This window comes from Mauremys reevesii, linkage group 6, assembly GCF_016161935.1.
Source record: "Mauremys reevesii isolate NIE-2019 linkage group 6, ASM1616193v1, whole genome shotgun sequence".
NCBI lineage: Eukaryota > Metazoa > Chordata > Testudines > Geoemydidae > Mauremys > Mauremys reevesii.
The window spans coordinates 64,270,345-64,296,314 of record NC_052628.1 but is presented as its reverse complement, the minus strand read 5'-3'; the positions used below and the strand labels follow the sequence as shown (position 1 = coordinate 64,296,314).

Below are 25,970 nucleotides of genomic sequence, written 5' to 3'. Positions count from 1 at the left end.
GGGAAAGGAAGGCAGGTGAATGTATTGGATTGGATTTGAATGGAAAGTGAGGGGAAGTGGTTATGAATAAATGACACATGGGAAGAGCATTGGGTGGGAGGATGGGTAGGAGGATAGGAGAGTATCTGCATAGGCTTGATTGATTAGATACCATAATTATCCAAACGGCACTGTTCCATTAAATATTTTAAGGTTTGCCCATCCTGAATTTATAAGATTCTGTAGTCATTTTACATCATCCATAAAATTGTAGTTGTTGAGGCTTTTCAAACAACTTTTGCAAGTGCTACTAATACTAGATTCTGATGCTGATACTACTAATAAATTCATTGCCTCAGTAATAATAGTAAATTGTTCAGTATGGTAACTGTGGCACTGAACAATTTTTAACATTATTATTGAATTAGTGTATTATCAGTATTCGTTCAAACATAACCCTCATCACCACTAAGTAAATAAATGTTATGTCAGCCCCCCCCCAACAGCTCCATTCTTCTTGTGTTTTGTGTTAAAAATCATGAGTGATGAGCGCTGTGGCAAAGCAGTGCTAATAAGCACCACTTAGCCATTGTGAGCAACTCAGGAATTCTTACTTAAGTGGGGAAGGAAGGTGCCACTCTCCTTGCAAAGCTCCTGAGGTCCTTAGGGAGAAGGGAGCCTCTCACCAGCAGAGCTCAGTACTGTAGTGCCACAGTAGGATGTGGGAGGAAAGAGAACCAGCCAACCCTTTCCCCTGAACACATCCTGCTACATTTGGCAAGTAGGAGAAATCTGCTAGTGATTACTAGGATGATTTGTTGTGGTCTGATTTAAGAAATTTCCCAAGGGTCTTATTATGCTGTTGATTTCACTATGCATAAGTGTTCAGGCCCCACCAAATGGCAGATGCTTCTCTCTTAGTGGAAGCATGTTATTCTATAAATTTGCAGGATAGGTGTCATGCAAAATGGAGATTCAGTAATGTCTTAGCCAAATTTTTAGTATCGTATTACACTGACCAAAGTTCTGGGAGGGAATGACTGTATGTGAACATCCATTCTTGTTAATCTACCTGGTAGTATTGAGGATATTAGCATATGCACTTGGTCCATGTAGGTTTGGTAGATTCAACACACAATTAATGCCTGCTTTTTATATTTAAAATGTGTCTATTTGCTAATTGTGACTATACAGATTTCCATATATATTTAGCAAGACACCTTAGAATCACTATTTTCCCAACTAATTTTGAAGATAAAACCAGGATTTTTAGAAAGAGACTAAGGCAATTATGCACCCATATTCCATTCAGATTCATTGGAATTCAGATGCATAAATCCCTTAATCTCTTTTGAAACTCCCAGTCCAGGTTTCTTGATACATTAGCGATTAGCTTAGTGGAATTGTGACTGCTGGTGTCAAGAGCCTAATTGTCTCAAGGTTCAGTTAGCAAAAATGCAAATTCCATAGCTAAACAAAATATTACTGTTATTAGAACAACTTGTTTTAAGCACACCTTAATTTGAGACATCAAACAAGAAAAAGAGATTAGTGCTAATTGTGATTGTTGACCCATAACTAATATCTAATATAGGGACAGATGTGTGAAATAATTACATGTACTCTAAGAAAGCTAGACTATGAAATGTGAGATTTAGCAGTTTTTATTGTCCTGATTTGATTTTGACAATAAGATGTTGCGAGAAAATAAAAGAAGCAATATTGAAAATTTAATACTATTTAATTATTATTTTAAAAATATTACTAAATACAGTGCACTGAAATATTTGCCTTCATATTGAAAGTTAGAAGTCTATTAAAATTCTGTAAACTGTAACATACGGTCATAGGCAACATTAGTTTATCTGACACATTGCCACCATGGAATTTAATTTGGTGGAATAAAGTACAGAACGATGAGATTAAAAAAATTACTGTAGTGAAGGGCATCAGACTCTCTAGGGCTGTGTTTAGACACCAACAAATCTCAAAAACCTGTTTTAGTAGATTTTCTGTTCTCAGTACAGCCACACAGGACTTTTTTTTTAACATTTAATTATATTAGACAAAAAGAAAAACAAAAAAAGGAAACCAAGATGGATTTGAAATAAGCAGCAGATGCCAAGAGTTGTTAACTGCAAAGAAAAAGGAAATATATTTTTGCTTATTGCACTGCTACAGTTAAGAGTGTCAGCACTTCTCTTATAAACTTCTCACAAGTATATAGCTCAGCTGTAAATTTCCCCCCCATGTTAACACTTGCCATATAAAGTCTCAACCTTGTAATAAATTTATTTGTGTGTAATTTTATATATATGCATGTGATTTTATATATATGCATTCATACATACACAAATAAATTTATTACAAGGACACGTGTGTGTGTGTGTGTGTGTATGAATATGTATAATTGAAAAAACAGCCAAAATTATTTGGCTTTTATAAAAACATACACGTCTGGTTTTAAAAAGAAAATCATTTTGGCTGTTTTTCAGTTTTACTCTGTATGCTAAAAATGAAGTGTTTTGGTTTGATGTTTCTCTGTCCTTTCTTGACCCAAAAAACGGGTTCATTTAGGGATTCTTTTGTTTGTTTTGAAATGCTTATTGAAAATTAGTTCTTGATATTTAAAACTTCTCTGCCATTCAGTATTAAAATCTAGGGATGTTAACTTATTTCATAATGTTTTTATCTTTATATACATATTAATATAATGCCACATCATAAGACAAATCATTAGGATACTAAATAAGGATTTAAATAAGTACTAAGTGTTTTAAATATTTGGCTAGGCATACAGTTACTTGACAGAGTTACTAGAGAAGCTGTCTGCAACATACGTGAATGAACCACTAGGATCTCTATGGTAAACACCTGTATGAAGTCAAAGCTGACATTATTTCCTCATGCCATTTTACCTTTTTAAAAACAATTATGAATTAAGCATGGACTGTCAGAGTTATCTTTGAATTTCCTGCCTTTTGTTGATTTGTGTCTCAACCTTAACTTTATTTAAACTTAGGGGTTTTGTATTTAATCTTTTACTAAGAACTAGTAAGAAAGTTGGACTTTCTAGCTGTGGGGAGACTGTGTGTCAAATGGATTAGGTTGATGTGAAGATCTATAGCTGTGAGAGAAAGCAGCAATCACATACACAATTGTGTAACTGTCTTTTCAATTTTCCGCTCTAATTCTGTAGTTTATTGATTTCCTGGGTGTTGAGAATTTATTTCTAAGGAATACTTCCAGGAGTAAAATATTACTTATAAGGTTAATGATGGTGCATAGTGCTTGGTACAGAGAAAAACACAAAGGTGGGATTTGTGTTTAGAGATTAAAAGATTTGATGAAACAAGCTTGTGTGAAAGGAGGAGGGTTTCATGATCTCACAACTGTGCTATCCAGGCAGTTACTAAGAAAGCTTGGTTTTCTCAGCTATGGGAAAAGATAATGTTGGGTTATAGAGTCAGTCTCTCTCGCTTTCACCAGAAAATTCAATCCTGGTCCTGAGAAACCTTTTTGGAATAAGTTTTGTGAAAACCAGTTACTTTTTATGAAAAGCTGTGGTTTCGATGACTTGGCATTTTCTGACCAAAAAAAAAAGTTTCATCCAAAAAAATGCCTGAACAACTCTAACCATCATTCCTGTATACTTATTGTCACTTGTACACTGCAAAAGATACAGCTGAGATGGAGTGCTTGTCTTGTTTCATTTTGATTCTCTAATAGTTCTGGACTTGGCAAAAATTAAAGAATTCCCCACTTCTAGCTGTTAATTGCGCAGGACTTCTCAGGCACAGTGAACGCTAGTGTAATGTTCTGTTGATCCCTTAAGATTCTGAACACTGAAGCTGAGCTGAAGAATTCCAGATTTCTGGCCTTTTTTTTTCTCTAGCTAGTCGCTAGTGCATATAATAATGAGGGTCCTTCCTCCCTTATGTCAACTCTTCCCCTCACATCCTCCAATACATATAGTGCTCCTGAGGACTTTTGTATTTGAGTGGCGGGGGAGAGAGGTTTCATTCAAGTATTTCATGGATGTAGACTCTATTTACAAATACCTGTCTGGAAGACCGTATGATAATGTTTGTATGACACTGATGTGTACTCCATTATCACAAGATAAATCGTTATTTCAAGTAGCTTTTGTCTTCCTAATTAGAAAGAAACAATGTAAAAGAAAAAGCTTTTGTCTTCCTAATTTAAAAGAAAAAATGAAGTATAATTAACAAGGTTAAAATATAAGTGCTGATGAAAAAATGTAAAGTTAGAATAATATCATTATAGATTCAATATATACTATATCATCACTGGTATTAAAAGAATCTGCACATAAATTCTGCCTAAAGGATTAAATGTCCCTCTTTGTTAAAAAAGTGCCTAAAGCAGTAAGTGTGCATGTATCCTTTCTCACAGATCGAATATTGCGTGCGTAAACTTTGATTTAAATATTAAGAAATTGTCACAGGGCAGTTTGCCTGTGTGATTAAAAATAGGTCCAGCTCTCCTGTGCCAGGGCAGATGCTCCCAGTTGAGCTAATTAAGAGGGGAAGGGCTGCCTCTGAGTTATAAAGGGTCAGAGGGATTGCTGCAAGGGCAGAGCTAGAAGGGGAACTGCAGAGTGAAGCTTCAGGGAGAGAGGGTCTCCTGCACGGGGAAGCTAATGATCCAACCAGCTGACCAAATTCGCTGATGAATCCTGGTCATATGCCATCTAAGGCATGTTGCACATATGCTAAGAAGTGGTCCCCAAAGAAGGATGTTGGGGTTGTAGAAGAAGACCCAGCACCTCAGTACCTGTTGGGAAAGGGCAGACAGTTTTTGTCAATGCAGATAAACTCCCAGCAGATGTGGCCTGAAAAAGGAAAATCAGTAGAAAATATATTTGCAAGTCAAAAAGATTTCCTCTTCATGTATTACAGATTACACAAGCTCTCCCTCAGTTTCTGTCATTTAAATACATATAGCTTTTACTGCTTCTCTCAAAATAATACTAAATTGCTGCATTGTTTCCCTTATTTGTGTTCTTCTCAAAATTGGTCTTTCCCTATTTCTGTTTTCCTTCCCAGTTGTACACATAAGTATTCTTTTCTCCTCTGTTTCTTTCCTCCTTTTTATGGCCTAGATCGGGAAACAGTAAAAAGAGAATTCTACACTCATAAAATTAAACATATGAATAAATCTTTGCAAGATCAGGGCCTATATTTTCATCTTCAGTGTTATTTTCTCTTTGTTTCTATAATTTTTTAAATTCTGAAATTTGTTGTTTTTCAAGGAGTCTTTCTTTTCAAAAAAGTACTTTGTGTCTATATTCTTCCTTTGTTCTTCTATTACTTGGGAACTCAAAAGTCAGCACCTATCGAAGACACAAATAAATGAACTGTATGTATCTCTGATGTTCTGTAGAGAGCCCATAACCCTTTTTTGGTTATTTTGCCTTGATGAGTTGCAAATTTTACTACAGTGATCTGTAAACTTCAGAGAGAGTTGTATAATCTTATACTCATTAATGATACTTCCCTTGGAAAAAATAAATATAGCAGCTAACAAGTTAAAAAAAATACTAGAATGTTCTCTCTTTTAAAACAGGGGTAGGCAAATTTTTTGGCCTGAGGGCCACATCTGGGTATGGAAATTGTATGGCGGGCCACAAATGCTCACAAAATTGGGGGTTGGGGTGTGGGACGAGGTGAGGGTTCTGGCTGGAGGTGTGGGCTCTGGGGTGGGGCCAGAAATGATGAGTTCAGGGTGCGGGAGGGGACTCTGGGTTGGAGCAGGAGGTTGGGGCGTGGGGGGTGGGGTTCAGCTCTAGCTGGGGGTGCAGGCCCTGGGGTGGGGCTGAGGATGAGGGGTTGGAGGTGCAGGAGGGGTCTCCAGGCAGGAACTGAAGGGTTCAGAGGGTGAGAGGGAGATCAGGGCTAGGGCAGGGGGTTGGGGCATGGGAGGGGGTCAGGGGTGCAGGCGCCGGGTGGTGGGTACCTCAAGCAGCTCCCGGAAGCAGCTGCATGTCCCCCCCTCTGGCTCCTACGTGGAGGAGTCGCCAGGCAGCTCTGCACGCTGCCCCGTCCACAGGCACCGTCCCTGCAGCTCCCTTTGGCCATGATTCCCAGCCAATGGGAGCTGTGAAGGTGGCGCTTGGGGTGGGGACAGCATGCTGAGCCCTCTGGCTTCCCCTATGTGTAGTAGCCAGAGGAGGGACATGCCGCTGCTTCCAGGAGCCACGCGGAGCCACAGCACATGCAGAGTGGGGCAAGCCCTGACCCTGCTCCCTGGTGGGAGTTTGAGGGCAGGATTAAAACATCTGGAGGGCCAGATGCGGCCCCCGGGCTGTAGTTTGCCCACCCCTGTTTTAGAATCATTTAAGAAGTGAAATCTTCCTTCCTTCCAATGAGACTGTGGAAATCTAGAGAATTAACAGCATATTTCAGAATCTTTTAAGTTCCCGTTGAAACTAGAAAAATTAATTATACATTATATACCTTAGCTAGGTCATTTGTATATATTTAATGTATTTTTATATAGTCCGAGTACAATCTTGCAAACATTTATGCACAATAGGTCTATTCATGTGAGGAAAGTTAAACATATGCCAAGTGTCAATGTTTGCAGAATCAGAGATCTAATTTGTAATGCTCCTTGTTTTTAGCATTAGTACTCAAGCAATGGATTGATATTTATTCACCTAAGTAGAGTTTCATTATTAATCATTTTTTTTAAATGTTGAATTAAAACTTTGTCAACACTAATCTTAACAGCTGAAGCAACAACAAAAACAAAAAAAATCTTTTCTATATGTAATTCATAGCTATCAACAATCTGTTTTCTCTGCTTAACTTTTAAGAATAGTCTTAATGTGGTGAGAATTCTGTGCAGTTTTCTTTAAAAGTTGGTTTACAATTCCATTGTACATCTTGAAGCCCCATACAGTGAGATAAATTACAGCAATAACATATTTTTCAAACACTATATAGTTGCAAATCTTTTGTCTTGCAGTACATAATAAAGGATTTTCTCCTTGAGCAATGAAGTAAACTGAATTTTTAAGGGTTTTTGTCTTGCTAGCTGGTGAACTGCACCCCTTAGTCTGCACCATCCCAAAACACTGTACAATATAATGGCCAGTTATAGGAACCTGATGTAGAAGCACTTTTGGATCAGTATGCACAGAGCAGTAGTCTCCCACCTGTGATTTGCATTCCATCTCTTCTGAAGTGGTCATTTTAAATGCAAAAGACTGTTATACTGTATTTTCCTTCCAGTTCCTCTCTGTAAGAGACATCCACAGATATTGAGGCTTGCATTTAAATTCTTCTAAAAGGAACTTTCACAGTGTTTAAGGGTTTGTTGTTCTGAATGGATGGGAAAGTAGACGCAGTAGGAAATGGACATGATAGCAAAAAAAAATTAAAAGAAAAAAATGCACAAAATTACTGAGTAGTTTCACAGTTAACCTTCTAAAGATACAATATTTGTCCTTTGGAATATGTTACAGCTTTCTGAATGAGCATCATGTTTTACTACTAAAAGGACAACATTATTCTCATCTAATAAAAAAAATGGCAGTGACCTGATTCTGTTCCATACTATATGCGATCACAAATATATTTGTGGAGTCCCATCTTTTCATTTACTGTATTAGGACATAATAATTTTAAACTAAACTTTAGTTTGACCCAGAATGTGAGTTCTATTTTCATGTATTTCAATACATTTTGCAGTTTTATGTGACCTTTTAAAAATAATATAAAGCTTTCTTTCCTCAGTTAATATGTTAACGCCTAGATTGCGTATGGTGCATCAACTGCTTCTTTAGTCTGCTACCATGCTGCAAAAATATTCATGAACGGTATAATTAAAGCTGGTTTACAATTCAAAACTGATATCTAATGGCAAAAATAAAATATATGTTAATATCAATGTTAGACTCACTACAAAATGTTTCCTACATTTTGACAAATCCAGAAGTTAGCAAGCCAATGTTTTATCACTTCAGATTTGTGGCCCATCTTCAGTTTCAAACACTACTTGTTAATTTCTGACCAAGATAAGGGGGGAATGGGGGACACCCAAAATACAAAAAAATGTGATTTGCAGTTAATGGGAATTTTGCCAGGACGGTGGAGTCAGACACATAGATTCTTGCCATAGTATTTATTAACATAATATCCTTTAACTTAAATTTTGTGTTTAATATTTTAAAGATTTTATTATATATATACACACAGAGAGAGACACTAGCAGTTGTGTTTTTATGTTCATTCAATCCTGTTTTATAATTCTGTAATCTGTTATGCACATAGAGGGCTCAGTTTTTCACATCCTTTATTAATTTACTGAATAGCAGTAGCCAACATTTATATTACTTTGAAAAAATATGTAGATTGGTTACATTAAAAGTAAACCTAAGTCTACTGTAACAGCATTAGAAATATGTGTTTGAATGCTCCTTTCTGCTGGGGTTACTTGAAGGATTCTCCACGTAGTTCTGTGGTTAGAAAACATACATCAACTATTCTTACAGTTTTCTGAAGTGAACTAAAAGTTAAAGAAACAAAAAAGCAACCCACTTCATCAACCGTTCTGTTGGTCCTTATGTTAAACTCAGTAAAATGATGTAGCTGCACAAGCAACAAGATGCATCGTGCTGTAAACTGACAAAATATATTAATTTCAATGTAGTTTGTACTTTCTTTCTTCTAAATTATTGCAGACAATTTTATTATTTCCCCCTCCCCCTTATTTAAATGAGGTCAAATGCCAGAGATATAGTAGTAAACTAAATTTATTAAATTATTTGCATGTACAGTACTAATTTAATGTTACTAAATAAAAGTGATTATTTTTCTTCAGAATCAGTACAGCAGAATAAAGTTCAGAATTTTTGAAATTGCATCTATTTTCTTATCCCTCATAGCAGCTAACATATTTGTTTTAACATTGATGCTCAAACCAAATTGAAGTGAAATTTTAACAAAGTTATATATTAGTGGATGTGTGCATTACATTAGTATGTTTTCAAAGTATTTTATCCATTTCAGCTGTCTTTTGAATTCTAATAATATTCAAGCTGCCCTGCCTGAGAGTAGGGCTCATTGTAATCTTTCTTTAGCTGTCTGTACATTAAAACATGAGATGGATTTCTAAAAATTATTTGAAATATAACTGACTATCCAAATTTAAGAGAAAAAAATCACAATTTAAATGAATAATTCATATAATTGAATGGCTGGTATAATGAGGAAAGACATAAAACAGTCTAATTTAAGAAAAATTGATATGCTTTACTGGAATATTATCAGAAAATTAATTAAAAATTAATTATATTAGCATCTTACACATTTTCGCAAAATGAAGTCAGTTAATGGTTGCAGCATGCCCAAGTACAAAGGGGGCTATGGAAACAATTTTGTCTCACTGTATTGCACCTCTGTCTTGTAGCATTTTTTTCAGGGTCTTGATCCTGTAAACACTTATGCATGTGTGTAATCCTATCATTTGTAAGTGTTTGCAGAATTGAGGCCTTAGATTGAAATAATTTTGGGGCAGGAACCCTATCTTTTGCAGGCTGGAACATGCTGTTGGCATAATCATCAACAATATTATTATAACAACATCTGGTTCTTTATCAGCTTGTCTCTAAACAGTGGAGGAAACGAAAATATTTGCTATGATACCTAATCAAGTTAGAGAACTGATAGTGTTAGCTCTGCATTTCTTTATTTTTGTGGACTTGCTTTATGTCTGACTCTTAACTATATTTGATCATATTTTCCCTATGATGAAATATGCTCTGGCTAAAAAAATCTATTGCCATCACAGTAAACTACAGAACTCTTTTAGGATCTAACTGCAGTATAATGTAGAAGCTGTGTTGCTATTGCTGAAGAGGACATAGTTCATTTAATAAGAAAGCTGAAAGGCTTTGTGCTTCCAGTAATAAAAATGACATCAAGGACCTACTTTGGTCAGCCTTAAAGATTTAAAGAGTTTGCTTTTAAAAAAAATTATGTTCAAAGTAGCTTTTAATTTATGTGTTTAAGTTCCTCATAAGTCAAGTGGAATGATTCTACCTTTTGAAATGTCAAGGTTCTTTCTAACCTAGCTTAGCTAACAACATTACTTGATTTGCAATTCTGTTTCATTGAGTGCCATGTTGCTTATTTATTAACTGTACATGTTGAAACACGTTACTTCTAATTACAAAATGCCAAAAGCTTAATAAAAGAGATCCTTAAATATGTAAACACAGGGTCTTAATAGAACAAACAAACAAAAAAGAATCTTGCAGTAGGAGACATCTGAAAGTGAATATAGTAAAGGAAATAAATAAAGTCCTAAAAGACACAAGTGCTTGATTTATGAAAGCCAACAAATTATACATAGTCTGACCATTTTGAAATCCAGGTTGTGGATTTTAATTTTATTTTTTAAATCTTTTAATATCAGATAACTGTAAATAAATAAATCCATAGCCTGCAATTATTTACATTTTTACAAAAAAAAGGTTTTGAGCTTGTCTGAACATTTTGTGCTAGACATAGTAACTGAGTTTTATTCCTTTCTCATTTTTTTCATTAGCCTAAAGTCATCAATATTCTTTGCATATGATCACGTTCCCACATAATATGTAGTACATTTTATACAGCTAAGCAACTCTTTCAAGAACTTATGCCCATGTATGAAAATGCATGTTTGTTAAATATGATGCAGCTGAGCTCCTCTATCAGGCTTAAACATGTCATCAGGGCCAGCTCCAGGCACCAGCTAAAGAAGCAGGTGCTTGAGGCGGCCAATACCACTATTGGGGCAGCATGTCTGGGTCTTCGGCGGCGGGTCCCTCAGTCCCTCTGGGAGCAAAAGACCTGCCACTGAAGAATGGAATGGCGCGATCGCGCTGCCATGGGGGTTTTTTGGTTGTTGTTTTTTTTCGCTTGGGGTGGCAGAAAACCTGGAGCCGGCCCTGCCACTCATACAATCTCCTTTCTGCTACAGACTCTGAAAATAATACCTACATCTTTCATTGGGATAAAAGATAGCAGCCATTGAATTTACTAGGAGCTACTGAGAGATCTCCATTGTCTCTCTTTGAGAATATAGAGACAACTGAACTCTCTGTTTTGCCGAGGCAAGGCCCATCAGTTTTGCAGTAAACAGATCTTACCCTTCCTTCCATGCCATGTTATTGCACCTTGTCAGACAATTAAATGGGGGAAAATTAACTAACCACTCTGTTCAAATGCTGTTAGAATAAAAACTACCAACCTCTTTAACCAATAAATACACAAGTGCATTTTGAAAATAATGGAGACTCCAAACTGGGATCACACCCCTCACAATGGTGTGTTTTCCCTTTACAATTCATTTTCTTTCCATACTTGTTTATGATTTATGGCCATGGGGAGTGCACAGGCAACTAAGACTTCAGTTTGCTTGTCCAACAAGAAGGTGTATGGCTGTCACAATTTCTGACTTGTTTTTGAGTTCTCACTCTTTCAAGCAGGAGTTAAAGTGTGGGGAAATAGAGGAAAAATGCAGCTCCCTAACCTCCTAGGTTTGTGCTGTGAGAGCTCCCTCTTTTGTTTCAGACTACTTTAAACACTGTTTTCAAGTAAATTAAAATGAATTATTGTTGTTGCTGCTATGCTTTTTTTTGTTCCATTTGAGACTGGTAAGCCAGGGTTTCTTATTCTTATCCTCTTGTTTTTAGTGTGTCTGACTCTCACTTGTATGTTTTTTCCTCGCTTGGGCTCAATTTGAAGGTATGATTTGCTAGTAACCTGATCAGTGGTCTCTTATGACAGGGTAGTGGGGAGAGAGGATCTGGGCTTTTCAGCTCTGGTCACCTAGTTTTGCAAATAAGGCAATCAATAGCTAAATTTTCCAGCCAAGCTAGAGTAGTCTATGTAGCAACTTTAGAGACCTGCAAATTTAGTAGCAGCTGAAAGAAGGTTTTATTTTATTTTAAGAGAGAGATTAAAGTTTGCAAGCTCTTGCCAGTCAGATACTTCAAAGACAATTATTTCTGCCAGAAAGACAAGCAATAGTTGAATTTGCTAACTATAACAGAGTAGGCTTTGGGATAAAATAAAGTACAATTTGATTACTTGCTACTGATACAAAAGACAGTTTGATTTGATTTTAAGAGGAAGACGGCCTCTAATGGTAGGGAGATGGCTTTTATGAGTGAAATTCCCTCTCTCTGATACTTAGCTACAATTGCAAACTTAGCTGCTTGTGCCAAGGCCAGGAAGTATAATTTGTAACTCAATCCTTGAATTGTATACTAATTTAAAAATGTATATGCAAATTTTACAGACACAGACTTGGTTGATTAAAAAAATAGAATGAAATGTCTGGATTACATCAAACCATCCCATTGGGTTTAAGCATTAAAAAACAAGGTAGATAAAAATCAATTAAAAACAGATTTTTTTATTTAAGTTAAATACATGTATATTTAAAAAAAACTATGAAAAAATGCATTTAAAATTGACAACCTATGTTAAAGCCTAAACTACTTACAGTCTATTAATCATGTAAATTAAAGAAAAAAAAGTATAAACTATTACTGCCAAGTTTTAAAGAAAGTCAAAGTACCAGGAAGTCACTGACTAAGTACCTGGAACCAGCATTTATTGAAGTGCTAAACCAGCATTTGACAGCTTTAGCCTCTTTGGCAGTTTCAGAGAGAGTATTTTCTTTATTTCAGTTTATTCAACTAGTTCAGTTGAATAACTAGTTTATTCAACCTTAGGAAATCAACTGGGAGTTGGAAAACAAGCTTTTCTGCTTTTTCTATTCCAAACTGTGAATAAAGACCAGGCGTGAGAGAATGAGATCTACTAGTTCTAAACCCTTGAAGGACTGGTGACCAAAAATCAGTTCAATTCATTAGGTACAGATAATACTTTCTTTGTTTAGTAAACCAGTTAGCTTTAAATGCAAAAAATGTTTGTATATATAATGAAAGAGTCATTGGTCCAGAGAGAGCAAGAATAAGTATAAGAGTGACTCTGTAGCCTGGTGGTTAAAACTCCCACCTGAGTGGTGGGAGACCCAGACTCAGTCTCTGTGCCTCAATGCCTTTTAAAGTATTTATCCACAGTGGAATAGCTTCAACAGGAGAGACTGAAGGAGATGCCAGTTCAGGTCTCTTTTCACCCTCAGGTAGAGCAAGGACTTGAACCAGGAGTCTACCGTATCCATGGTGAATACCCAAACACTAGGCTAAAAGTTATGAGGGAGCCTCTCCTCACCAGCCTCTTGCAGAAGAGCGTTGTAAGTGCTTAACTCCAAGAGAGGGTTTTATTTTTATTTTTAGAAGGATCTCTGTCATTGTATAAGGATCCTAAGCACTAAACTCAGACCTTGTGAATCCTAGGAATTTTCTAGGCACCTTAGCATTGCCACACCGAAGTTCCTTTTCGACTCTAGCCCCGCTTTGTTTACCCTATACTTAATATTAAGGCTGTTTGCTGTTTATACCCACCCATAACTTATGACTTTGATCCTGTAACCCTTCCTCCCCTGAGTAACTGATACTAGTAGGATGAATAAACTAAGGCCCTGTTTCTGGTTTTTGTTTTATTTTTAATTTCTCAGGGATTAGTCAATGTTCATTTCAAAAGTTAAAAAACAGGTGAAAATCAGTGCAAAAAAATTAACATCACAGTTTTCCATGAAAATATCAGGGTTTGTATTGGGGGGAATAGGAGGACAGAAAAACAAAACAACAAATAGAGAAAAGTAAAAGTTTGTTTATGAAGCCATTGTCTCTAATTCCCATTAAAAAAGTAAAGCAACTTTTTAAAACAAAAAGTTTACTGTTGATGACTTGCACATACACTTGACAAAAGGGGCTTCATTCTGAATTTCAAAAGTCCAGGCTACTGTAGCCTTGCAGTAGTTTTTTCAAAGTGTCTTTCCCAAGGCTCATTCTCCTGCAGACTTGGTCACTTCCCTGGGTTCAGCTACTCACGGGGGCTAGCAGGGGGGCAGTGGATGAGGGGAGTGGTGCCTGATACTCAAAGATCCCAAAATCATCATCCTTCCTCTCTCAGCCATGGATTGGCAGCAGATCCCAGTCACTGAGGCTATGTCTATACTGTGCTTCAGTATGAATTGCATTGTGCTCCGAAGTGCTGCGCTGTATCTGCCCTGTGTGGATGCTGCTGGTGCAATCTAAAAAGTACCTAATTCATGTTGACATAATCCTCATCAAACACAAACTAGGTGCTTTCTAGGCTGCACCAGCAGCATCCACACTGGGCAGTTACAGCGCAGAACTTTGGTGCACACTGCATTTCACAGTACATACTCTGAACTGTGGGGCCATGTAGACAAGCCCTGAGATAAAGACCCATCAGCAGCAGAGAGGCTGCCACTACCCTCCTTCTCACACCCTCTGTTCCTCAGGGCCATAGAGTGTTTGGAGCAACCCGTTCACTAGGGGGCAGGAAGTGTCTCTGGTGATGAAGTGGACAAGACTCTGGGCCCTTGGGCTCTTTTCGAGGCAGTGACTCATCTCTGGGCCTACCTGCTCTCAGGAGCTGTCATGGGAAGGAAGTGGGCAACCGCCAGCCAGCAGTTGCCCTTTCCTGCACAGGCACAATGTACTGTCCACTGGGGAGTCTGCAAGCAGGGAGCTGAAACAGGGGAATTCAGGCATGTTCAAAATCCAGGTAGAAATCAAAAAATTGAAATACTGGATTTTTAAAAACCTGGGAATTTTTCAGAGATTTTGGGTAAAAAATGAAAATGAAGTGCACTAGAATAGGCTCATTTTTAAAGCTGTGCATAAAATTGAAAAAAGGAACAAAAGTCTTGGAGTCATCGTGGCTAAATCTGTGACATCTGCTCACTGTGCAGTGGCAGTCAAAAAAGCTAACAAAATATTAGGAACAATTAAGAAAGGGATAGATAATAGCAAGTTTCATAATGCCACTATATAAATCCATGGTACCCCCACACCTGGAATACTGCATACCGTTCTGCTTGCCCCATCTCCAAAAAAGTTGTATTAAAATTAAAAAAAGTACAGAGAAGGGCAACACAAATGATATGGGCTACGGAACAGCTTCTGTATGAGGAGAAATTAGAAAGACTGAGGCTGTTCAGCTTGGAAAAGAGATGACTGAGGGGAGATATGGTAGAGGTCTGTAAAATCATGAATGGTGAGGAGAAAATAATTAAGGAAGTGTTCTTTACCCCTTCACATAACTCAAAAACCAGAGGTCACCCAGTGAAATTAATAAACACAAATTTAAAACAAACAAAAGAAAGTACTTCTTCATACAGCACAGTCAACTTGTGGCACTCATTGCCAGGGGAATGTTGTGAAGTCCAAAAATATAACTGGGTTAAAAAATAATTAGATATGTTCATGGAGGATAAGTCCATCAATGGCTATTAGCCAAGATGGTCAGGGATACAACTTCATACACTGGGTGTCCCTCTGACTGTTAGAAGCTGAGACTGGATGAGAAGGGGTGGATCACTCAAGAAACTACCTTGTTCTTGTTCCCTGAGGCATCTGGCACTGGCCACTACTGGAAGACAGGATATTGGGCTAGATGTACCATTGGTCTGATCCAATATGGCCATTCTTTGTTAGAGCAATTCTGTATTATTAGTTAAATGTAATTGCTCTTTTGAAAATGCAATTACTAATATGACATTTTAAAGGGGAAATGAAGAGTAAAAAATTAAAAGAAAAAGGAAATAAATGGAATAAAAGTGCTGTGATCAAAAAAGTTCACAATTTAATCTGTTGCTCTGTAATTAACTGAAAACTGCTTGCTAACTAGATCCATGGACAGAGATTTATTCGATTTGAGAAGATGTGGAAAACCAGAGGAGAAACTCTATATATATTGAAAAGAGCCTAGCAAACAATTCTTCAGGCCTTCAATGGGAGATGAGGTATGTGGGAGGCATTTTTTCTGCACTCCTCTGGACCCAGTAAATCTCTGTGAAATCACTTAAAAAGAAAATACTCAGGATAAGTGACAATACACACAAGACATCTCTGCTTTAGACTCCAAATTAGATAAACTGATCTGTTTAGAAGGAAGACTAGACATGGTTGTGGGTTACATGATCCATGCAGAAGTCAGTGCAAACTAATGTAAGAAGGTTTTTGCATTAGTCAAAGAAAGAAAAACGTCATTGCAGTAGAAACTGGAAAACGTGGATATAAATGGCAGACACAAACTGTGCAGCTGACAGGTCTGTTGGAGGGCAACAAAGGGAAATACCCTGTTTGCTTTGTTAAAAATGACTCCCTGAAGTTTTGATTTCGGCTATCATGGATGACTATTTATTTGGAGAAAGCTTATCAAATAGCTCTCAGGCAGCAAAATAACTCTTTATCAAAAAGCAAGCATGGTAATTTTTAGAACACCCTATAAAATGGAACAGACAATTTTCACGGCAAGAAAAGAAACCTAGTGTTTTGTACAAAAACAGGTTTTCCCTAGACCAATATGTCAGCCCAACAGCCCAGGCAAAACAGCAGGAGCTAATTCCACTTAAGCCCTTCTATATGGTGATGGGAACAGAGGAGACTCTGTTATATCCCGCAAAGCTGTGCATTAATGATGAGTATAAAACCCATCTTTTCTGGGACTTTTGGGAGACAAACTTTTAACAAAATTAGCAATGGAATCAACACTTGTAGAATGTGTGTTTGGAAGATAAAATAGCATTAGATGGTAGTAGCTGAAAAAACCCAATAATTGTGTTTTGCTGGATCTTTAGCCTCACTTTAAAGCCCCCAGTCTCCCCTGACATGAGAATCCTGCCCTGTTTGAATGGTGGTTGTCTGTACTGAGCAGAGCGTTTTACTGTTACTAGGCTTCTCTTTAGCCAATCAGCAGCATGGTGGTTGAAAAAGGGATTGAAATTTACCTTCCTTGTTGGTGCTAGCCCCAGCTCACTTTACCACCACCTCTACCCTTCTCCCTTTCTGGTAGTGGAAGGAAATCTTTGGACTTGCAAGGAATAGAGGTAGGAAAGGCAGGAGAACACCACACCTACATAAGAAGTGAGCTTCTACCACACAATCAGAGAGGGGAGGGGATATCTTGGGGGAGGCAAGAGGAACATTAAAAACAGGGGGAAGAAGGAGAAAAGCAGGAAGAATGGATGACTGGATAGGAGTAGAAAAATGGGAATAATATTTAAAATTCGAATTGCAAGCTCTTCCTCTCTCTCCTCCTCCCAGTTTATTTTTTAAATCCCATCCCTCTCCTCTACAAGCTATTCAGTTGGGGAGATTGACTTCAGAATTTCCTGCCACCACTCTTCCACTCCACTCCCTCCCACCCATCCTCCCAAAAAGAAAGAAGTAAGAAATTGAAGTTCCAGTTTTTGGATTACGTTTATCATATATAACTTGTAGAGAAGAAAATGTCTAGGCCAATAGTATTAGTACTTTCCATGTGCATAGCACCATCCATTGGAGGATCTCAAACTTCTTTACCAACATTAATGAACTTGTCTTAACAAGTTTATAACATGACAGTAATGTAGGGAAGTATAAATCACTGAAGTTTTCAGATGAGGAACAGAGAGAACTGTCTTTTCCAAGATGACACTACAGATCAGAAATAAAATATATATCTCCACATTTCCACCTCTGTTTCTTAACTATAAAATATCCTCTGTTTGGGCTTCAAAGGTTACAAGACATTTTTTAAACAGTGCTTTAACTCCTTGTGCTGCTTTACCCTGTCTCATACAGTGTGTAATTATTATATTGTTTGTTAGATTTACCTATGATTCATTTACATGGACCATAAAAGACAGATTTTCACAATGTAACAAGTAGTTGTTACCTCATTTCTCATCCTTGCTTTCTCTTCTTCTTAATCCTTTAAAATTAAGACACCCAATGGCCCAGATTGTGCCTGCCTCCAGATAGTGTACAAATAGAGGTTAGAAGCTCCTCATTCCCTCTTGGGGCATGTGGAAGTAGAGCAAAACTGACAGGGATTTGAAGGGGATTTCAATGCAGACAGTCACTTCTGTGAGCAAGAGTTAGGCTAGCTGTAACCCTAATAACGTGAGATTTGTAGAAGCGAGGATTGTGTGAGGCGAATGGGAAAGAACTGTGTGAGAAGTTGTTGTGACCTTGTGTTAGATATGGAATGTAGACTGTAGTCTAAATAGAAATGAGAAAAATAAGATATCAAGATGACTTCTATATAAACAAAATGCAGCTGTTGCTTATTATTGTATGTAACAAGAAGAATAAATGCTTGCTGTAATTGTTTACCTATAGAGAGACCTGCCTAGGAGGGGGAAACCCTGTGTCCTAGCACACTCCCTCCCTCTATGCAATTGCTTGAGAATAAAGTATCTGACTTTGCTGCACCCAACCAGAGAGTGAGAACTATGTTTTTCTCCGACAGGCATAAAGACTCAGCATTGCCATTTCTTTCATAGCCAATGCCAAGGAGATGGCAGAAGACAGGGTCATGGTCCCAGTCACTTCTGCAGCAGTCAGTAGTTCATGGGAGAGAATGTTGAACTCTTTTACAATTGCACAACCCTCCAGCATCTTTGGAGGACACTGTGCATTGGAAATCCCACTACGCTGGTGCAGCTCTGTACTGACCCTCATGCGTGGTCATGACTTAAGGTCCCATTTAACCCTAGACCTTACTAACAAAGTCTGTTGTATATCTGGAGTAATAATACCTATAATATTTTTTGATATTATATGTTATCTGCTGTATTTATGGATGCCAGTTACCATTCTTTTTTACTTATTAGTTCTGTATATTTTTTTTAAAAAGAAAATACTAAAGAAAATAATTAGTGTATTAAGCACAAAACTTGTTTTAAAATCTCCATGATACTTCTACCCTCTTTTAATTACAAATAGCTAAAAAGATTTCTCGCAAGTTTTTTTTTAAAATTCCTCATGGGGAATATTGCAAGAATGCAAACTTTATCCAGTAGAAGATTATTAAGACAAGCCCCCCCCCATAAAATATTGTTTGAGTGGAAATGTGAAGTCACCGCTTAGTAATGCCAGGAATTCATCACTGTAATATCTGGGACAAGTTAGGGTCTCAATGGGATACAGAGGTATTAACTTGAAAAATGCGATTGATATCAAATTAAGTGGTCTGAAATCCCGACAATGAGATACATTTAAAAACAGGACAGTTTGCAAAGATATCGTCAACTGATGCTTCAACATTACTGGATTATGGTAACAAATACAAAAAAATAACAAAAACAAATAAAACCCAAATGTATTTAACAAATAAAAAAAGCTTGTTTCACTAACAAGAGAGAAGATACATTTCTAATTTTGTGAAAAATATTTTTCTTATGAATAAATGATCTGTACTAAGGTCAGTTCCTCTATTACTGGAGAGAGCATGCTATTTTTATGCTTTTTAACATTCATGTTTTTAAAAAATGCATTTAATAAAAGCTCATAAAATACAATCACCAGCCAACATCAACATTCCTACTCGTGTTCAGTATGGCCCAGTACAGGGAAGCATACCGGTTCAGGAAAATACTTAAATGCAGCATTGAATAGGAATGGGTTTAAACACATGTTGAAGTGCTTACCTAAGTCAGGGCCAAAGCCAGTAAAGCCTGTATGTGACTATTGGAATAGAGACATGAATCTTACTCAGGGCCATCTCTAGGCACCAGCTAAGGAAGCAGGTGCCTGGGGTGGCAAATCTGAAGGGGCGGCACTCTGTCCGTTCTTGGGGCGGCATTCTGACTTTTTTTTCCCCCTTCTTCAGTGGCAGCTTTTTCTTTTTCTTCTTCTTCAGCAGCAGTTCGGTGGCAGCTTCTTCATTTTTTCTTCTTTGGTGGCAGCTTTTTCATTTCTTCTTATTCGGTGGCAGTTTGGTGGCAACTTTTTCATTTTTCCTTCTTCAGCGGCACTGCTGCGCAGGGCCGGCTCCAGACCCCAGCGCGCCAAGCGCGCGCTTGGGGCAGCATTTTGCCGGCAGGGCGGCAGGCGGCTCTGGCGGACCTTCCGCAGTCATGCCTGCGGGAGATCCACCGGAACCGCGGGACCAGTGGACCTTCCGCAGGCATGACTGCGGAGGGTGCGCTGGTCCCGCGGCTCTGGTGGACCTCCTGCAGGCATGACTGCGGAGGGTGCGCTGGTCCCACGGCTCGGGTGGACCTCCCGCAGGCATGCTCCACCGGAGCCGCGGGACCAGCGCTCCCTCCGCAGGCACGTCTGCAAGAGGTCCCCCGGAGCCGCGCGACTGGCAGCGCCCCCCTGCGGCATGCCGCCGTGCTTGGGGCTGCCAAATTCCTAGAGCCGCCCCTGCTGCTGCGGACGCTTTTTTTTTTTCCTTTGCTTCGCCGCTTGGGGCAGCAAAAAAGGTAGAGCCGGCCCTGATCTTACTGATCACAAGTCACACTCTTTATTTTGCTAGTTTCCATGTTTGCTTCTAGGCAAGGTAATGAATGTATCTGAATCACTTATATTTTAGGCTCCAGTTGCTTTATCAAGGTCTCTTGGTTATGTGTACCCAGCAAAAAAAGACCTGCGGCAGCGAGTCTCAAAGCCCGGGTCAACTGACTCAGGCTTGTGCTGCGGGGCTAATAATAGCAGCGTGAGTTTGAGCTGGAGCCCAAACTCTGAAACCCAGTAAGGGAGGAGGATTTCATAGCCCATGCTCCAGCCTGAGCCCAAATGTCTGCACTGCAGTTTTTAGCACCGCAGTGCAAGCCCCATGAGTTGACCAGGGCTCTGAGCCTTGGTCCTGTGGGGGCGGTTCTGTGTAGGTGTACCTTCAGAGTGTTGGTTGCAGTGCTTTTTTCTACTTTGCCTGGGGCTTTATGCTTTTTGCTTTGAAAAGGAAAACCAAGCACAAAGCTGTTACTGAGAGTGCTTACTTCCCACAATAGGTCAGAAGACATAAGAACATGGCTCATCTTCTAGAGTCATTGTTCACATCAATGTTTTCTAACAATATCTTCCTCTTAGTTGCCTAGAAAGTTAAAAAGGTTGGTGAATCAGGTTCAAAACATAAGTGTCTGTGCTAGAAGTTGATGTATCTGGTTCAATAGCTGACATATCAAGTCTGCTTCATGATATTTGTTTCAATGAATGTTGTCAACAAACAGTGTATGGTAATTGATTCACTAGATTCATTTAGAGTAAGGAATGGCTTTATTTCAATGAGTGCTATATATCTTTCCATATAAACTGTATCAAATATATTCTATAATATGTTTATTTTAAGGATGGGTTAGTAGATTTTTGCAAAGGCTGGTATGGTTTTTTGGAAGGCTGTATTACAGTGATTCTATGATTACATAGAAAAGTCTATAAAATAAATGGAAATAATAACAAATTTGCACAAGGCACCCCTAATACAATCACTCTCAGCATGTGTAGGTACACACCAGGGCTACTTTTCTCTAATGTGCTCAAACATACCTGCAAGTTCTCACCCTTGGATATCTTTCCCATGTACACCACCTCAGATGAACATAGTCTCTCTCGTTAACATACACCTCTGCACACACTTTTCTCTTCCGACTGATAGTTCACAGCAGTTCACACCATATTGCATACACATACATTCCAAACTTATTTCTCTCAGAACTAGCCAACCGTCCCATCCCACTGATCACTTACTACTCAGTTTCTGACTTTGTCACACACACCCCAACTAACCTATTTAGGCTGAATACCACACTCAGTCACTGTTCACTTGGCCCCAACTCAGCAATTTTCTTTCTCCCACGATGAACTTAGAAATAGTTGTCACATTTCTTATGAATACACCTCTACCTCGATATAACACTGTTCTTGGGAGCCAAAAAATCTTACCGCGTTATAGGTGAAACCATATTATATTGAACTTGCTTTGATCCACTGGAGTGTGCAGCCCCCCCGGAGCACTGCTTTACCACATTATATCCAAATTCGTGTTATATCAGGTGGCGTTATATCGAGGTAGTGGTGTACCTTTGCGTGTTTGTTTATGATGGACTACTTGCTACAGGGTGAGATCAACAGGTAACCAAACAGGAAAGGCAAAAGAGTGATCTAGATAAGGAGCATCCAAGCAGACATTCAAACAATAGCCAGGATATTAGCTGTAAATATTAGCTGTAAACAAAACAAATGCAAAAAAAAGAGGAGGGAGAGAGAGGAGGAGATGAGAAGAAAGGCTAGTTAAAGTTCAATAGCTTAAGAAGTAGAGGGAGTAGGGAGGTGAGTGGATTGTCTTGATTGCTGACACCATATACATACACTACTAACTGTATAGCTACAGCACCACAGCCACACTAGCTACTGTAACTTACACACTGAAAGGGAAAGGAAAGAAGTTTTTTCGCTGTAGGAATTCCACCTCCCAGAGCGACGGTAGCTAGCATTCTTCCATTGACCTAGCTCTGTCTAAACTGACTGAGGATGAGAGGCTTAGAGGTGTGGAGTAGTGTGGTGTGTGTGTGTTCACACCACCCACCACACTACCTTTGAGTTATGAGAGCAGAGCAGACAGCAGAAGAAGTGTAAAAAAAGAGTCTTCTTTGCTTAATGGAGAGGGGGGGGGGAAGGGAGGAAGGAACTGAAGCTGGCAAGGAGGAGATATTAATAAGATAAGAATCACATATAGGCCTTTTTTTTTTTTTTTTTTTGCTCTGTGTTGTGTGTACCTTTTTTTGAAGCAATAAATAACCCTTTGCTTTGACAAAGCTGTTTTTGTAAGTTCACAGAATAAAAGAAAAAAAAAAGACTTACAGGTGTCAGATTTCAAGTTGGTCAAGTCAAGTTCAGGATCAGCCCACAAGAAGAGAAGAAAGAGAAGGAAGAACTGTTTGGTTGTCCAGAGTGAGAAGACCTGAAGAGGTCTGTCTGCACACCAGGGAGTGAGACCCAAAAAAAGAAAAAAAGTTTTTTCCTCTTTCTTCAATCAATTCATTTCTCTCTCTTCTCTTCTTCTTCAGCAGTCAGCAGTCAGCAGCACTCTCTCTCCTCTCCAGTCAGCCCTCTGTCAGCCTCTGGCTTCTACACACATTTGCCCCCCCAACTTTTGCTTTAGTAATCCCCTGAAGGCAGGTATCTTCTACTCCTCTACTCTCCTTTTCCTAGCTTTTCCTTTGTATTTTCATAGATGAGCTCAGCAAGCTGCTCAGCACCCTCTCTTGCTTATAGAGATGTCCACTGACTGACCCTGGCACCTGAGAGGAAGAGGTGTGTGAGGAATGACTGGACCCTGGTTATGAGGAGGGGAGGGGTCAGAGAACGGGCAGCAGAGCAGGATTGCCTCAGCCATCTTGTGGGAAAGGAAAGAACAGATCTGGTCAAGGAGAAGGGGGGTCTCGAGGAGTTGTTGATCTTCATTTCCTTGCCTTTGCTATTTGCTTCCATACTTGTTCTATTGCTGAATTACATTAGAATGGAGCTCCCAGTATAAGGGCACGTTTACACTTACCTGCTGGGTCGACGCGGCAAGTTCGACTGCTCGGAGTTCGAACTATCGCGTCTGATCTAGACGCGATAGTTCGAACCCCGGAAGCGCTAGTTCGAACTCCGGTACTCCACCGCGGCAGGAGGAGTTGCCGGAGTCGACCTTGGAGCCGCGGAGTTCGCTTCCGCGGCGTCTGGATGGGTAAGTGAGTCGAACTAGGGTAGTTCGAATTCAGCTACATTATTCACGTAGCTGAATTCGCGTACCCTAGTTCGACCCCCGACCTTAGTGTAGACCAGGGCTAAGTCTCACTGTGTAACAGTTTCAGTTGCACTCTGTAGCGGGGTGATTACCCGCTCCAGCCCTGACAGGATTTGCCACTCCAGGCCAATGGGGGCTGTGGGAAGGGTGGCCAGCACATCCCTCAGCCCACGCCACTTCCTGTAGCCCCCATTGGCCTGGAGTTGCGAATCTTAGCCAGTGGGAGCCACGATCGGCTGAACCTGTGGACGCGGCAGGTAAACAAACTGGCCCGGCCCACCAGGGGCTTTCCCTGAACAAGCGGCGGACTGGCTTTGAGAACCACTGGTCTACACTGAACCACTACAGTGATGCAGCTGTGCAATTGCAATGTTTTAAGTGTAGACATATCAGCTGGCTGCTGTATCCCTATTGCACTATGACCTCCAGAATCAGCGGCACTCCAGCTTCCACCCACCCTCCCTGATGGGTCAGCTAATGTACAGCTTAACTTAACTTGAGCTAGAGACTTTGTGTGTGGACTGGAGTTGGGTTAGGTGTAAAACTCGAGTTATTCTCAGGCTAAGAATGCATTGAAGACAAGCCCTCAGTGGTGCTCTTTTCTGCATTACTAACTAGTTTGCTTCTAGTATGGTCTCTAACATACATCAAAATATGAAGAGCTTTCAAGAGAAACATTAGAATATTCTCTTTGGTAATCCTGGAATAAGTACACCATCTGTGCCACTTGTTCTGAGCTTTTAGCTTTCTCTTGAGGCACTTGGCAACATGCCATGTCAACCTGATACCAGAAATATAAGGGCTAATCATCTTTACACACAAGTTGCTATAAAGGTGCATATAATGCTTTTAAAAACAGAAATAGGTATACCAGACTGAGGTATCTCTTTCCAATGAATTTGGTTCATGAAGATCTTTGTTCTGTCACAAAGTAATCCTGTTTTACATGGACTATCAAATGTTAAGGAAAGTGGGTTGCAAAAACTTATTTTTTACTCATTTCCATTTTGTCACTTTTGGTTTAAAGCAGTTGTAATGGTCCATGAGGTTAAAAATGAACTTGACATTTGCAAAACTCCATGAAAAGGAATTGGTTTGTATCTTTGGCATTATGATATAGTGGGCTATAGTTCACCCCATGTTAATTTGTTCCATAACAAAAGTCAGACTGCAGTTAATGCTTCCAAAGAAAGACTTTTATTTCTAACCCTTTATGCTCCCTAGTTAAAATTGCATATGAATCTTGTATTATGTTTCTTACCTCACAGAAAAAAAGTTTGTTAATGGTATCATTTCAGCCTGGGCACCTTTAAGTTATCTCAACGTACATAGAAAGTATATTTGACTCTGAAGAGTCTAAATTTATTCACTACCCATTGTGCTGCCTTACCATACTAGCAGAATGATGTGCAAGCTTCAGTTAAGAATTTTCTTACTTTTGAATCTTAAGTCAAACACTTAATCAATACCAGTATGTTTCTGCAGGCTTTAATAAAGTTACAATGTTTAGATATGGTTGTAATTATTGTATACATAACATAATTTAGAAGAAACATCTATCTTCTAAAATGTATAAACCAGAAAAATGCTTAACAGCAGCTGAGCTCCTGCAACTTCTATTAACTAATCAGAACACTAAGGCATCTCTTGACTCCCATTGAGTTCAGTTGTAGATGCAAGAACTCAGCACCTCATAGGATTCAGCCCTGTGTTTGCATGTGTTAATTTCCTTACTCAAGACATTCACTGAACCTGAAGGACCCTAATATGATAGATATTAACAGCTCCTTGAGAACACATAATCTGTATCAAGGCCTACTTGATGTTTAGGCTACTTGATAGTGCCAAGGATTAGGTGAAGACTGCTTAGAGTTTTTTTTTTTTAATTTAACCCTCCACATATTATTTACTACTACCTTCTTCTAGTGCCCACATTGTGTGAGGTGCATACACACAGAGGAAAGCACATCCCTGCCCCAAAGTGCTTACAGTCTAAAAACTAACACTCATAAATTGAACTCTGAAATGTTTATACCTGATTTAGATAGGCAATGAAAAGAGTTTATAATGGACATACTGACAGACCCTTAACCGTGAAGGCATGACAGAGCATCAGTATAATTCATCTCTTACAAGGAGTGCTTTTAAACTGTTTATTGGAAATCTATTAAATATGACAGGAAGACAGACTGAGCTCTATTTCTGAACATGACATTATAATCGGTACATACGCTAATTAAGAATGGCTTACAGAAATGTTATCCGCGACTCCCATCAATTAAATAGAAATTTTCAATAAACTGAGAGGGT

At 38.9% G+C, this 25,970-nt stretch overlaps 1 protein-coding gene across 6 annotated transcripts in view; it reads left to right on the top strand.

The window, feature by feature from the left end:
• The window catches only part of FBXL17 (F-box and leucine rich repeat protein 17), a 464,738-nt gene that overhangs the window by 322,727 nt on the left and 116,041 nt on the right, over window positions 1-25,970 (top strand). The window contains exon 8 of one of the 6 annotated variants that reach the window (XM_039544564.1): window positions 18,393-18,650. The exons of the other annotated variants lie outside the window; for them this stretch is intronic. Coding sequence (XP_039400498.1) covers window positions 18,393-18,490 — 98 coding nt within the window. The 3' untranslated portion in view covers window positions 18,491-18,650. Of the gene's footprint in view, window positions 1-18,392; window positions 18,651-25,970 lie in introns of those variants that run through there. 6 annotated transcript variants of the gene reach the window in all.